General features: G+C 43.6%; 1 protein-coding gene across 8 annotated transcripts in view; it reads right to left on the bottom strand.

Annotated features, from left to right (window-relative positions):
* Map4k3 (mitogen-activated protein kinase kinase kinase kinase 3) overlaps positions 1-14,673 on the bottom strand; it is a 169,308-nt gene that overhangs the window by 39,369 nt on the left and 115,266 nt on the right. For 4 of the 8 annotated variants that reach the window (XM_087552203.1, XM_087552206.1, XM_087552204.1 and 1 more), the window contains exons 13-15: positions 12,316-12,394; positions 8,010-8,068; positions 6,864-6,926 (exon numbers count right to left, since the gene is read on the bottom strand). In XM_087552203.1, coding sequence (XP_087408329.1) covers positions 6,864-6,926; positions 8,010-8,068; positions 12,316-12,394 — 201 coding nt within the window. The remainder of the gene's footprint in view (positions 1-6,863; positions 6,927-8,009; positions 8,069-12,315; positions 12,395-14,673) is intronic. The other 4 variants (XM_087552205.1, XM_087552209.1, XM_087552207.1 and 1 more) reach the window with 1 other exon arrangement.

The following is a 14,673-nucleotide window of genomic DNA, read 5'->3' as shown; positions in this document are numbered from 1 at the left end:
ATAAGCAGATTTTTGCCTAAAAGGTTGAAATACCCAAGATATAATTCACAAACCACATGAAGCTCAAGAAGAAGGAAGACCAAAGTGTGGATGACTCAGTCCTTTTTAGAAGGGAGAACAAAAATATTCATAGGAGGAAAAATGGAGACAAAGTATGGATCAGAGACCAAAGGAAAGGCCATCCAGAGACTGCCCCACCTGTTGATCCAGCCCATATACAGCCACCAAACCCAGACAGTATTGCGGATGCCAAGAAGTGCAGGCTGATATAGCTGTCTCCTGAGAGGCTCTGCCAGAGCATGATGAATACAGAGGCAGATGCTTACAGACAATCTGAGAACAGGGTTCCCAATGGATGAGTTAGAGAAAGAGTTGAAGGAGCTGAAGGGGTTTGCAACCCCATAAGAACAACAATACCAATCAACCAGAGCTCCCAGGGACTAAACCACCATCCAAAGAGTATGCATGGTCAGACTCATGGCTCCAGCTGCATATATAGCAGAGGATGGCCTTGTTGGGCAACAATGGGAGGAGAAGCCCTTGGTCCTGCCAAAGCCTGATGCCCCAGTGTAGGGGAATGTCAGGGTGGGGAGGCAGGAAGTGGTGGGTAGGTGGGGGAACACCCTCATAGAAGCAGTGGTGGGAGGATGGGATAGGGGGTTTATGGACTGGAAACCAGAAAAGGGTTTGAGATGTAAATAAAAAATGTCCCCCTCCCCCCCCCCCAAAAAAAGAGAGAGAGAAGCCACTGTACTCCAATCACTGCTAAAAGGGTCTTCTATTTGAACACAGGAGGCTGTGCTTTTGTTTTACAAGGTAACATCAGACGTAGGACTGGAGTTCTACAGAGGTCCCCTTGGAACAACCTCCCAATGTCAGAGATGGCTCTAATGTTTCCACAGTTACCACACAGATCTCTTGTACACTTATACTTACTCACATGCATTTTAATCTGTCTACAAGTCTCTTAAAACAGTAGCCAGGCCACGAACTCCTTGGACACAGCAAAAAAGGCCAAATCTGTACACAGCACCTGACACATGGACTGTCTCTGAGTAACAATCACTTGTTCAAATGTCACCTGTTTCATTTCCTGGAAACAGACAAACACTTCCCCAGTGTACAGACATGCAGAATCACAAACATCTCAAGTCTGGAATCTGTTAAGTCTACGATTAGGATGCAATTCTACACAACACTGTACTTTAAAATTAACTTCGGGACCTGTCCAAAAAATATCTGCTGAAAAATCAAAATACTGATTTGGACAAGGCTCAAATTTTGTCAAACCCCTTCAATGTCTGAGTTCCGTCACAAATAGCATATAGTAACTGTTCTTACTAGTGACAACAAAGACAATCGTAAGTGAAAATGATTAGTTGACCATCATAGTGGGATCACATGGACTTCTAATAAAAAAGGACAGCAGCTCTCTTTAAATTATGAAGTAGTAAATAGGACCACATCACCAGGTCACAAGCCTGCAACAATTACATCACTTTGACTTTTAGTGGCCATGACGGTAGACTTTATGTCCTAGAATCCAGCCAACAGTACACTCAGCTCTAGGGACATGTCTAGGTTCAAACTTGTCTTCAGGGACAGATAACCAAGCACTGGTGCCAGAGAAGTGACAGCTTTAGTCACTACAGTCTCCTGAGTGTTCACTAACCCACACTTCACCAGTATGCATGTGTGCAGGGGGATATGCCTCCTGCTGATGTGTAGGGACACCCACTGAGCTGAGCTGACAACCAGGCAGGTGACAGTAATAACCAGAACAAACGCAGAGCAATGGCGTATGTAAGTTGTAGGAGGTGCAATCGCCAAGTTTGATGATTAATCCAACAAGGAGAGCTAAAACAGAAAGGGCTACTCTTCATTGTTTCTCTCCTGGAATCAAGTTACACTATAATAACCATGTGGGCCGTCAGACGGCTCAGTGGGTTAACATTCGTGACACCAAGCCTGACTGAGTTCAATCCCCAGAACTAACATGGTGGCAGGGGAGAAATGATGCTTAAAGGCTGTCTTCTGACCTCCACCCTCAACATGGTGCCCCCCCCCCATCATGCATTACGAAGTAATGATGAATTTTTTACAAAAAGGATTTAGAAGCTGTTCTATACTAGAAAAATGCTACCAAAATTATGTTCGGAAAGCAATGAACATAACCAAGATGATGGCATCATTTGGCTCTTTGATAAGTTAATCAGAATGTACTTGAATATGCAAGCATCAAAAAGAATTAGCAGTATTAGACAATTAATGAATGATAACGCTTAATCACAGCACAATGTCACAGCAGTAACAATGCACTGCAAACATTCAGTAAGCTCAGAAAGACTCAACTTGGTGCTCAAACAACAATCTGAGAAGCTCACCCTGGGGTAGACTAAGCAACCTTATGGGTGACACATGTTAATTTCACAGGTTCCTTTCACTGAGGGGCCAGGGAGACCATTTCTAAATCTAGGGTGACAATTCTAAGAAATTAGTAATATCTAAGAAAGAACAAAGAGCTGACTGTGAAATGCTGGAAAGGAAGGACATTCATGCTCAAGAAGTATGTGGTTTTTTTATGTTAGGTCACTCTGGAAGACTAGTCTATCCCAATGAGAAAACAGCAGGAAGTCAACAGATCTGAGACCACTGGACACAGACAGACACACACAAATGTGCACACACACACACACACACACACACACGCACAAAGAAAACAGGAAAGAATATTTTTCCTCATCATAAAAATGAGAAAATTATGGCAGGAATAAAAATGGTTAATAAAATCCTTTTTAATATGATGATTACGTGTGGAAATAAACTAGGAATGAATCCAAGAGAATACAAAACAAATTTCTTTGAAAGTCAGAGAGGCAGGCTGAGTTGGATGTGGTTGATAAATGATGGCCACTGAGGCAAGGGCTAAGGGACATGTCTGAAGAACATGACTTCCATGCTGATCCTTAGAAAGACCATCTCAAGGTGGTGGGTACACTCTTCAGGGCAGTGAGTGGACTAGTATTTTTTATGTCCTCTCCTAACAATTAACATGGGGGTTTAGCCCGGCACAGTGGAACACACGTGCAATCTGAACACTCGGAAGACTGAGGCAGGCATGTCCCTACAGAGAGAGCTTTCTCAAAACAAGATAAAACAGAACAAAACAATAAACAGATAAACCAAAAACAATCAGAATACGATTTTATTATTAACTTTCAATGTATTATCAAAAGTTAGTGAGTAAAGTTGGGCATGTAAGTGAAAACAGTGTCAGTTCTCCAGATTTGAAATACAATCTTGTAATTAAAGACATTTTGCAGATCGGATCAGACCATTTCATGACTACAGACAAAACTCTTGCTATCCAATTATTGCCTCAGTGACTTTTAGTAACGTCAGCAACTTTCAAAACTCTGACTTCAAATGTAAACACCTAAACCTAGGTTTTATTCTTCTTTACAAAGGTTTGCTTCTTTAAAAATTAGTTTTGGGTAGCAACAGAGATTCAGGGTATAATATTCAAAATTCATTTACAAAATCATTGATAGTGGGAGATAGTTAATACCCCAGCCTGCTCAGGCGTGAGGCGGTTGTGTCTACTGCAGCTTCCCAAACCCTGTACTGTCATGTTGGTGTCTGCTGCCCACTAAGACAAGAGCTAGACATTTGGTCCCCTATGTGTCTGGTGGCAAGCAATAGGTTTTCCATGTTTTGAGTCAAAGCCCAGGCTATCTCTGAGAGCTCTGTGTAGCCAGGGATGACCTGGGGCTCCTGACAATCCTTTTGCCTCCACCTTCCAGCTGCTGTGATTGCAGGCATGAGCCATACTCCTGCCACAGCATCTGTGGGAGCTGAAGTGGACGGACACCTCACACTCACCAGGACAACTGCTACCACAACTGGAAAAGAGGAGGAAACAGAAAGGTAAGTGGTGAGGGTGTGGGGGCAGAGCCTGTCCAGTGGTATACAGGTACACGAGCAGCTGCTATGGAGGACACACGACAGCCGCTGAGTCATTTAAAGACAGAACTGCCATGCATTCCAGCAACCCCAGCTCTGCGTACAGAAGGGCGGGGATTTAATGTACACTTGCAGATCTGTGGTTCTCGGAATTATCCACAGCAGCCAAAAGGTAACAGCAACAAGTGTCCATCAGTAGATGAATACAAATATAAAATATGGCATTTACATAAATAGATTTTTTTTCTGTGTGAAAAAGAAATTTCGGGCTGGAGAGATGGCTCAGCAGTTGAGAGCACTGACTGCTCTTCCAGAGGTCCTGAGTTCAATTCCCAGCAACCACATGGTGGCCCACAACCATCTGTAATGGGATCTGATGCCCTCTTCTGATGTGTCTGAAGACAGCTACAGTGTACTCACATAAAATAAATAAATCTTAAAAAAAAAAAGAAAGAAATTTCTGAGATGTGATGTCATACAAGGAAACTCTAAAGCTGGAACCCTGTGCTGAGTGATGTGAGCCAGTTGGGAGAGGACAAGGAGTTAGTATTCCACTTAAATCCATGGTCCCTAAAATAGTCAGACCCATAGAGGTAAAGAGGTGGTCACTGGGCTCAGTGAGAGCAGTGGGAGCTACTGAGTTGACACGGAAGTTCAGTCTATGAAGAAGAAATGTTTTGGAGATGCGAGCAGTGAACCTTTAAAAACCACTGGACTAGGACATCTTTAGGCTGCTACTCCTAACGGTAAGCTTGGCTAATGAAGGACAGTGACAACTGCTCAGTTTCTTTGCCTCCTAAATGTTGCATCTGTAAAACAAGGGAAATAACAGTCTCATGTGCCAGGATGACTGTGACATCAGTAGGTGATGCAGTCATGGGGCCTCTGTTAAATAAATACGCTACATTGTTGATGAGAAGTCATACTTAGTGTTTAGAATAACACATGACCTGTAAAACTATCAACTTAAATGCTGGGTTTTTGGTTACCACTAGGAATGGGTTCTTACAGCTGACTCTATATTGTAGAATCTAACAGTGTCTCATTTGTCCTTCTTCCACAGCTGGAGGTTACAGGCTTTGTCCCTTTCTCTGTTATGCACCCTCCCCTGCATCATAGGACGCTCCTGACTCCAGGACAGGGATGGAGCAGGGGTCTCAGCAGATCTAGAAAGGAGGCAGATGCGGGTAACTCATGTCTGATATTTCTGCTCTTACGTCACCTGTTCTGCATGAGGGTATTAGGAAATAGTGGGGCTGGCTTCGACTTCTGAGTCTGTGGCCTGTTTCCTCTCCAACAGTCGCCAAGTGTCATTCTAGTCTGTATATCTAATTTTGAAGAACATTATGATCAGAAATCCCCCTTTTCTTTGGACTTCTCTCACCTGGCCTACCCTCCTCTCGCTTAAGAAGCCTTTGTTTGACGCGTGCTTCCTGCTCTGGAGTCACACCTGTTCACCTACATGGCTTCCTCATGGCCTCTTCCTGACCTCTAACACTGCTTCCACATGATAGGCAGTTTTTACATTCTTTAGGACAGGCTCTCATTCTGAGGTTCAGGATGCCCTAGAATTCAGTATGTAGTTCAGGTTGACCTTGAACTCAGTTACCTTTCTTAGCCTGTCCAGTGCTGGAATTATGGACCTGAGCCTCCAGACTCAGCAGCACTGCTCCTCTACCCCAAGACACTAACTGTAGGCAACACACAGAACTTCACTGCGTCACCATTTCCTCTTTGAGGATTGAGCTCCATCTCGTTCAGCCAACTCTCATTTCTAGTCGTAGTGTTAATTAACCGTGTCAACTACCTCTTATAACTGTGGTCTGTGACCCGACTCCTCTGACACACAGGCACAGCTCTCTCTTCCCTTCCTTGAGAGTCCACAGGGATCTTGTATAATACTGAAGCCAGTCCTAGTTCCTCTCAGAAGCCAACTGAGCCACACTGGCCTCAGACAGCTTTGGCTTCCTGAGCTCCATGGCACCCACTGCGGCTGCTCCACTGGTCAGCAGGTGACAGTTGGCCACATTTTGGTAATAGAGCTTATGGTTTTGTTGCACAGCTAAGAATTTCTATAAGTATTGTTTTATCCAAAGAGATAGAACTTCCTGCAGAAGAATGATGTCTAAAATCTTTTGTTTTATAAATAAGATGTGGAATTCAGCACTTATATAAATATTTAGACTAACCAGAACACAAAGAGAATTCTATCAAGTTAGAGAGGAAGAGAAAGAAAATCCCACTGGAGAGGCAGAAAAGCAGAATCTGGGAATAAATGTTGGGGTAATGGGGTTCTGGCCAGCCGTATGAATAGAAAGACTACTTAGTATCTTAGAAAGCACTAGCTATCCAGCGTTTACTAAGTGAAGATTTCTATGAAACCAGAAGACAATCTTACTATGTACAACTTCAGGGATATAGCGTCCCTGTGAGAAAAGCAGAGATTGTATAATGCTAACAAATGCAAAATTCATCTTACCCTACCATCAACTTAGGGATAAATTACTCATCCAAATTACATATGATGCATGCACTATATATAATATATAAAATATATCAATATAAAACATGTAACATGTAATGCTATAGAATTCATTGAAACAATATACATTACTAAAATTGGACATTTTTACAGGGAAATGTTTCTAAGAAAACTTTACATTTGGTAAGAAATTTAAATACTATTCTTTTTCACAAAAGAAAACATTTGTTTACTGCTGCACGTTTACATTTGAGTAGATTTGACTTGTAATAGGGAAAGTTACTACATCTTTAATATATGGAAGCCTGCCAACTGACAAGCGCTAGCTTATAAAACAATAAAAGTGGTCATAATGTCTGAGCTTAGGAGAATTAAGACTAAACAGGGCTGACACAGAAAACGAGAAGATGAGAAATACCAGATTAGATCTTGCAGTGTAGTACATTTCTTCTGAGCTGTCGAAAAAACCATCACTGTCGGGCTGTTTAGACCAAGAAACCCAGGTTATTGACACTCAGACTGACAGCCACAGACTCACAAGGAAAACTTTCACAAGGGAGCTGGGGCCTGCTAACATAATTTTATTAAGGCAAATGCAAAATCAAATGATAGCAAGTGGCTTGCACACAAGCAACATCACAACTGCAGGATAACACAGTTACTAAGTTAGGACAGACCCACTGTGCAGACTGCCTTAACAAAACACAACTGGCATTCACAGACATAGGACTGCTTCTAAGTCTTAGTCTTCTGTAGGCGTGGCAGGCTTTAACCTTAAAATATGATCATTTGAAGAGTTTAACATCCCCTTCTTCTAGGCTAGTACAATGAAATTGTAAGACAGGCTGATGTCTTCCTGGGTGCCAGTCAAGGGGTGAAAATGCACTTAAACTTCCTAAGAAAGCTCGTGCTTGTGTCCTTCAGCGTGTGTTAACTAACCATTATCTTCTAACTTATCAAATAGGAAGGGAAACCCACCATACTGATAATCTCTGGCCTTGACAAGCAATTTTATTAAAATTATTTTTAATCTCATTTTATTTCTCTATAAAGATACTAATGTATCTCAGATCTTTGCAGAGCACCCTGCTCTGTACCCCGTCTCCAAGACTGGGCCAGAACACTGCAGTTAGACAGCAGCACATGGACGCCGCCCACCCCCTACCCCCCAAGCCTCATGAGCCTTTGCACACGGCAGGTGGTCTGCCGCCCTCACGCCTGCTCTGGCTGAGTGTTAGTCCTCTGCTCCTACACTCCCACGCCACTGGGATGTGCAGAGACCACGGCCCTTTTCCTAGTGGACATAAAAAAAGCACCTCAAAACCAAACACAAATAAAAAAAGTAAAAAGCCAGCATTTAAAACAGTTAATCAGAGTAGTAAAACTTGTCTCTTCAAATAATTTTAAAAATACTCATTTTCAGCAACACAGATTTATTTATTCAGCATTTAGAATTACCATTTTTCTCCAAATATGAAAACATTAAGTCCTAGCTAGTCAGTACCAGTATATCACAAAAGCAACTTTAAGATTCATATTCAGAGGCTAACATTCTAACACTTACAAGTTCATGATGCGGCTCTGTCTCCTTCCTTAAGGGCGGGTCAAATTTTACCTGACCAACTGAGAAGAAAAAGAAGTTATGTGAGGATATGGCTTTTTTCCCTTGTGATTTTGAGAGAGGGTCTTATTATTTTAGCGTAGGCTAGCCCTGAGCACTGGAACTTCCTGTATATATTAACTGGGGTGATATTTTAATGCATGCCTGCCGTGCTGGGGTTGACCAGGTCCTTGATCATCACAGGCAGCTGTTCTATGCGGAGTTGCACTCTCTGTTTATTATGTATTTTATGCTGTAAAAAAAAAAAGAGTAACAAGCAAAATGGCATGTTGAAATCAGGACATAACTTGCTTGTGTGCTGTGGTCCAGCATAAGAGATTTTTGAACTTGGTATCTGGCCAGGTAGCCATCAGTTGGTGCCAGCAGGTGGGTCAATCACATGCAAGATGGTCCCAATAATTCCTGTGTGGTCCTCTTAAACCATATCCGAGTTTGTATAGATGACAAAGCGAACATGGCGGAGTGAACATGGCAGAGCTAACGGCTGACCGTCATGGTAAGGTTCTGTCTTTCTGGATCATCTAGTTTGGGGGAAACTCCTTTGTGAGTCCTAAGATGAAGGCCTTTAGCCAGCAGTAACGGAAGCAACCATCTAGCCTAGCCAAGCATTCCATGACCCCAGTTACAGGTAACATCCTGACAGCTATGTCACCAGAGGCCCTGAGCCTGAAACACTGCCACACTGAGGTGGTTTGAAGAAGACTGACTCCGGATACTTAGTCAGCAGGATTAGGAGGTGTGGCATAGATGTTGGAATAGGTGTTTCCTTGTTGGAACTCCATCAAACAGCAAAACTTGGAAACTTCAGCCACATGGTTCTAGCTTTAGAGTCAAGGACATGAGAAAGGGGCTGTGGGATCTCCAGCTGTGGCTAAGGAAAGTCTTTAAGGCCAAGTGTGTCTTGCATGCTCAGCGAGGCCTTTTGCAGAGTTGTGAAGATGGACTCTGCATTGTGTTTGAGAAGCTGACAACTGGCACGGAGCCAGCTCAGGAGAGAGGTGCGTACAGTCAACAAACTGAAGGAGCGGTGATCTGCAGGGTGGATACATGAAACATGAGATGCATGTTTGCCCTTCTGGGTTTCAGTCGTGCTTTTGGTCCAGTATTTCTTCACTGTGATTCTTTTTCTCCTTTTGAAATGGTTATGTTTGGTCTGGGCCATTTTATGTTGGAAGTAGGTAATCTGCTTTTTGATTTTAACTTATAGTCAAGAGATTCCTTTAATTTATAGTCAAGAGATTCCTTTAATTTATAGTTAAGAGATTCCTTTGAGTCTCAGAAGCGACTTTGGAATGTAGGAGTGTGGTCTTGATGGAGTAGGTGTGGCCTCACTGGAAAAAGTGTGTCACTGGGGGGGGGGTGGCTTTCAGGTTTCAAAGTCCATGAGAGCTCAGGCTCTCTGGGCCTGTGGTCAGGACGTAGATCTTGGTTACTGCTTCAGCATCACATGTACCATTCTGTTCAGCGGCCCTCCCTGGTCCTGTACTCTGTGGAGGAGAATATATTCCTAGGAGGAGCAAAGTTTCACAGAGACTCATTCTTCACAGCCAACGCTGACGTCACTCTTCTGTTATGACGCTGAGACATGCTTCTGCCGATCTCTTCCAGCTACTGTTTAAATGACTGATGACCACCCAGTACCCAACACTGCGTTACTCTTTAATGTCAGGCCTCTGTTTATAACTGTCTGTCAGGCTGCATCTGTGTTTTCCACCACTTCCTTGTACTTACACAAGCCATTCTCTGTAAGCTTCCATCTAACTATCCAGGGGAAACGTTCTGAGTTTCTCTGAGACAGCTGACCCTTCCAAAAGCCACTATAGGTCAAAGCCAATCCTACGATGTGGAGCTATGAAGAGACTGGGAAGGTGACGTAAGACTTTGCTTATCACATTTAGCTGAAGGCAGCAGGGCTTTCTGAAACCAAAGGCAGCACACGGTTTTTCTAGCTGTTGTTTGGATACTATTAGTTAAGATCTGGTTGTACGAAGGAAAGCCTGGCAGCTGGAGACAACACTCTGACCACTGTTCCAATGCCCATCTTTATAGACAACATCGTGGGGCACTCTTCTATATAGGAAACTTCATACATAATCATAAACTACCCTATACAATTTTATTTTATTTTTTTTTTGTCAACTTGAACAAACTAGGGTCATCTAGAGGGAGGAAATCTTAATTAAGAAAATGCCCCACCAGACTGGCCTGTGGGCAAGCATGTGGAGATTTTCTTTACTGATGACTGATGAGGGGGCCCAGCTCACTGTGGGTGGTACCACCCTGAGACAGTGGTCCCGGGTTCTATAAGAAAGTGGGCTGAGCAAGGCATGAGGAGCAAGCCAGTAAGCAGTGTGCATCTATGGCCTCCGCATCAGCTCCTGCCTTACCTTGAGGTCCTGTCTAGTGCCTTCCCTAAATGACGGCCTACACGCTGTAAGATGAAATAAAATAAGCCCTTCCCCCTCCAAGTTGCTTTCTGTCATGGTGCTTTATCACAGCAACAGAAACCCCATGCAAGACACACCTGAAACATTCATGAAAACAGTGAGTCAGACCCGAAAGCATCAGTTACCGGATCTACAAAAAGGACGGAGTGGAGGCCTCAATCCTGTTGCTCCCTCAACACACAAAGAACGTGATGCTTACTATCTGTCTCCACCCAGAAAGAGTATCCCAAGGAGCCTCAGAGAAGCTAGGCCACAGGCGTTTAGGTTCCTGCAGCGTGCACACACGCGCACACAGACGCACACAGACACAGACACAGACACACACACACACAGACAGACAGACAGACACACACACACTCACACACACATTCACATGCACACACACACACACTCACACGCACACACAGACACAGAGACACATACACACACACTCACACACACAGACATACACATAGACACACACAGACACACACAGACAGACACACACATACACACACACTCACACACACATTCACACGCACACAGATACACACACTCACACACACACAGACACACACAGAGACACACACATACACACACACTCACACACACATTCACACGCACACAGCTACACACACACTCACACACACACAGACACACACAGAGACACACACTCAAACACACATTCACATGCACACACCCAGACACACACATAGACACACATAGACACACACAGACACACACACACTCACACACACATTCACACACACACATTCACACACACAGATACACACACACACACTCACACACACATTCACACGCATACAGACACACACACTCACACACGCACACAGACATACACACAGAGACACACACTCACACACACATTCACACGCACACACCCAGACACACACATAGACACACACAGACACACACACAGACACACACATACACACACACTCACACACACATTCACATGCACACACACAGACACACACACATTCACACACACAGACACACACACTCACACACATTCACACGCACACACAGACACACACTCACACGCACACACATAGACACACGTACACACACAGACATAGACACACACACAGACTCATACACACATTCACACACACATGCACACACACACGCACTCACACGCACACACGCACTCACACACTCACATGCACACACACACAAACTCACACGCACACACACACTCACACACAGATACACACGGAAGTTGAGGGTCACTGGTGCAAAAGAGCAAAGAGTGATCAAGAGATCAGTGGGTGGACTCTGGGGCCAATCTAAGACCAGCCCTCAAGAAGGCTCTGGACGAGTGACTCCTGAGAAACGACTCAGAGTCGTAGGTAATTCACAGTTGGCTTGCAGACCTCTCTCTTCAGTTCACACATACAGTGGCCCTTTAGCGCAGGCGCATGCACACACAGGAAGTGTGTCAGAAGACACTCGCTCCATCCCTGTCCACTGAACCACAGGCCGCACTCAGCAAGGTCTCTAGGCAACGTATAGGACCTCAGCAGCGAAGGGGCATTCCCATGATGACATCCATCTTCTCTAGTCTGACGCCTTACTTTTCCTTACAAGTGTAACATATATAATCCTTTTCTTGTTACCCAAAGGTCCAGAGGAATAAAGAAAATAAAATTCATATAGCCTTCTTTAAACTTTACATATAACTGTGTGTTTACAAAGAAAAAAACCTTGCAAAATTAAAAAGATAATACGTCTTAACTAAACTACAGCTTAGAATCTCTTCTTGGTCACTGACTTATGTACGGATGGTAGTTTGTACTCACAGTTTATCTCTGAGCGTGTCTTTTCTTCTCTCACATTCCTACTAGTTGAAGGAATTCTATGTGGTACAGCAACAAGAGGCTTAAAAAAAAACAAAATTATTGATATGTAACACTTGATAATCAAGTTACAAAATTATTCAAGTATAAATGAAATGTTTCATTTTACAAAAATGAGAATTAGTAAAGTTTAATTTAAAAAGTTAATCACAGTACCGGTTCAAACTATGAAGATAAAAGTAATATTTTAAAGTTATCCACTCAAAGCAAATTGTTTTTTATTCTAGTAGAACAAGCTCCCGTGATTGGGTGAAATACAGAATTAAATCATGTATCTGTTATTTGTAGCACCTTAGACAAGCACAGTTCATTTTATAAGAATGAACAAGTTATACCCAGGCAGAGAAGCCAGAAACAGTGGGGAACACGTACGGTCCCAGCTAGTGTGGGGGTGGGAGCTGAGGTGGAAGGATTGATCCCAGGTGACCAAGGGCAGCCTGGGTAGTATAAGATTTCCTTCAAATGAAAGAATGAAAAGAAAATAAAAACATTTCAAAGAGAAAGAAAAGACAGCATTCTGAAGATCTGTAGACAGCGTTTCATAATAATGGAGCCCACGGCATCTTATATTCTTCTGAAATTTTTATTTTACTTCAGTTATTTATGTGTGTACATGCATGCACTTGTGTGGAGGTCAGAGGACCACCTGGGAGAGCTGGTTCTCTCCTCCACCATGCAGGTCCCAGGGATGGAACCCAGGCCGTCAGCCGGGTGGCAAGTTTCTTTACCCACTGAGCCATCTGGCTGGGCCTCAGGTGCATTTTACAGCTTCCTCTGTGACTTACGGGATTTTGAAATGACACATTTCCTTGCACATGGCAGGAGATAAGGACATCTTCACTTTGTGTCACAATGTGACCTGGACTGATGGAAGTAAGACTGTTCAAAACTATCACTGATGTTTCTGTCACCTCTGGCATTTGTTTCTCAGGACCATCTCCCCGAGTTCATTAAAAGCATGTTCTTTGTTCATCTTCGTCTCTCTGGACTTTAGACACGCCATTATCATTTCCACTAGCAAAAGGTAAGCCAGTAAGAACGGTGTAATTTTAAAGGAGTGTTCATAGAGGCTGCTTTTGGAAGCTTACTCTGCACACCTCAGTGTGAGAGCTGCCAAGGGCTCAAGGCATCAAAAGAATGAAACTTATGGTTTAAGGAAACTCTTTGGGAATGAAATCTCTAGCATGTAAGGAATCAGATTCCCAGAAGTTACTTGGCTAGATGAAGACAGATGGTCCAGAGGCCATCTTTTTCCCAGCATGGAGAGCAGAGGTGGATCAAAGCCTGACGGTGTCTTCCTCACATGTACTGACTGACAGCTGTACAAGAGAGCCTCCCCCACAACAACGCATACAGAAAAAGATTACTGAGAGAAAGGGCTGTCACAACACTGATCCTTAGAGCAGAGGGGATCACACTGGGCAGTCTACTCTACAGCCCGGAAGGAAGACATGGAACAGGCAGCATGGCGCTCTGGATCTAGGGAAGGCCAGCTTCTGGAGGGACAAAGGCTGCAGGCACACATCCTCAAAGAAGAGACTATTTAAGTTTGACCTTTCAATAACTACAGTACAACCAGCCACAGAAATCTGCTGTGGTGAGGCAGCGAGTACAGCAGGAAATGATAATTTACAAAAGCGATGGTGAGGTAAGAGCCATCTGAATGACACTGAAAGAAACAGCCATGAGTAACTTCCCACTTTCTCTTTAAACAATAAGACAGAAGTTACTGTCCTTTCTCCTTCCCTCCCCACTCCATCCCTCCCTCCCCCTTCCCTCCTTTCAGAAAGGTACTGGTTGTGTTGGCTAGTTTTTGGTCAGCAAGCTAGGATCAATGCTCCCATCAGAATGACCAGTAGTTAATTCTATGGGACATTTAAAACACTAATACGGGCAGTGTCACCCCTGTGCAGGTGTTTCTGGGTGGTGTAAGAAAGCCACGAAGAGCAAGACAGTAACCAAGTGTTCCTCCATGGTGCCTACTCCACCTTCCGCTGTCAGGTCCCTGCTCTTCTTGAGCTCCTGCCTTGCCTTCCCTCAGTGATTGGCCATAGTGAGACTGTAAGCTAAGTAAGCCCTGCCCTCCCCACGCTGGCTCAGGTCACTGTTTTACTGCAGCAGTGGGAAACAAACCACGTCATGGGCACAAACAGCAAAGATCTGGAAAAATTACAGTAATCTTTCAAAGTTCCTTTAACAGTTTAAATATACTTATATGATGTACTGTATGTGGCTTATTTAATGTAAAGAAATCCATTATTAAAATACTTAGTCATAGGAACCCAGCAAATGAGAAAATAA

This window comes from Rattus norvegicus, chromosome 6 (genome assembly GCF_021556685.1).
Source record: "Rattus norvegicus strain SHRSP/BbbUtx chromosome 6, alternate assembly SHRSP_T2T, whole genome shotgun sequence".
NCBI lineage: Eukaryota > Metazoa > Chordata > Mammalia > Rodentia > Muridae > Rattus > Rattus norvegicus.
Note: the sequence above shows the minus strand (reverse complement) of the source record. Positions and strands in the feature narration are given on the sequence as shown.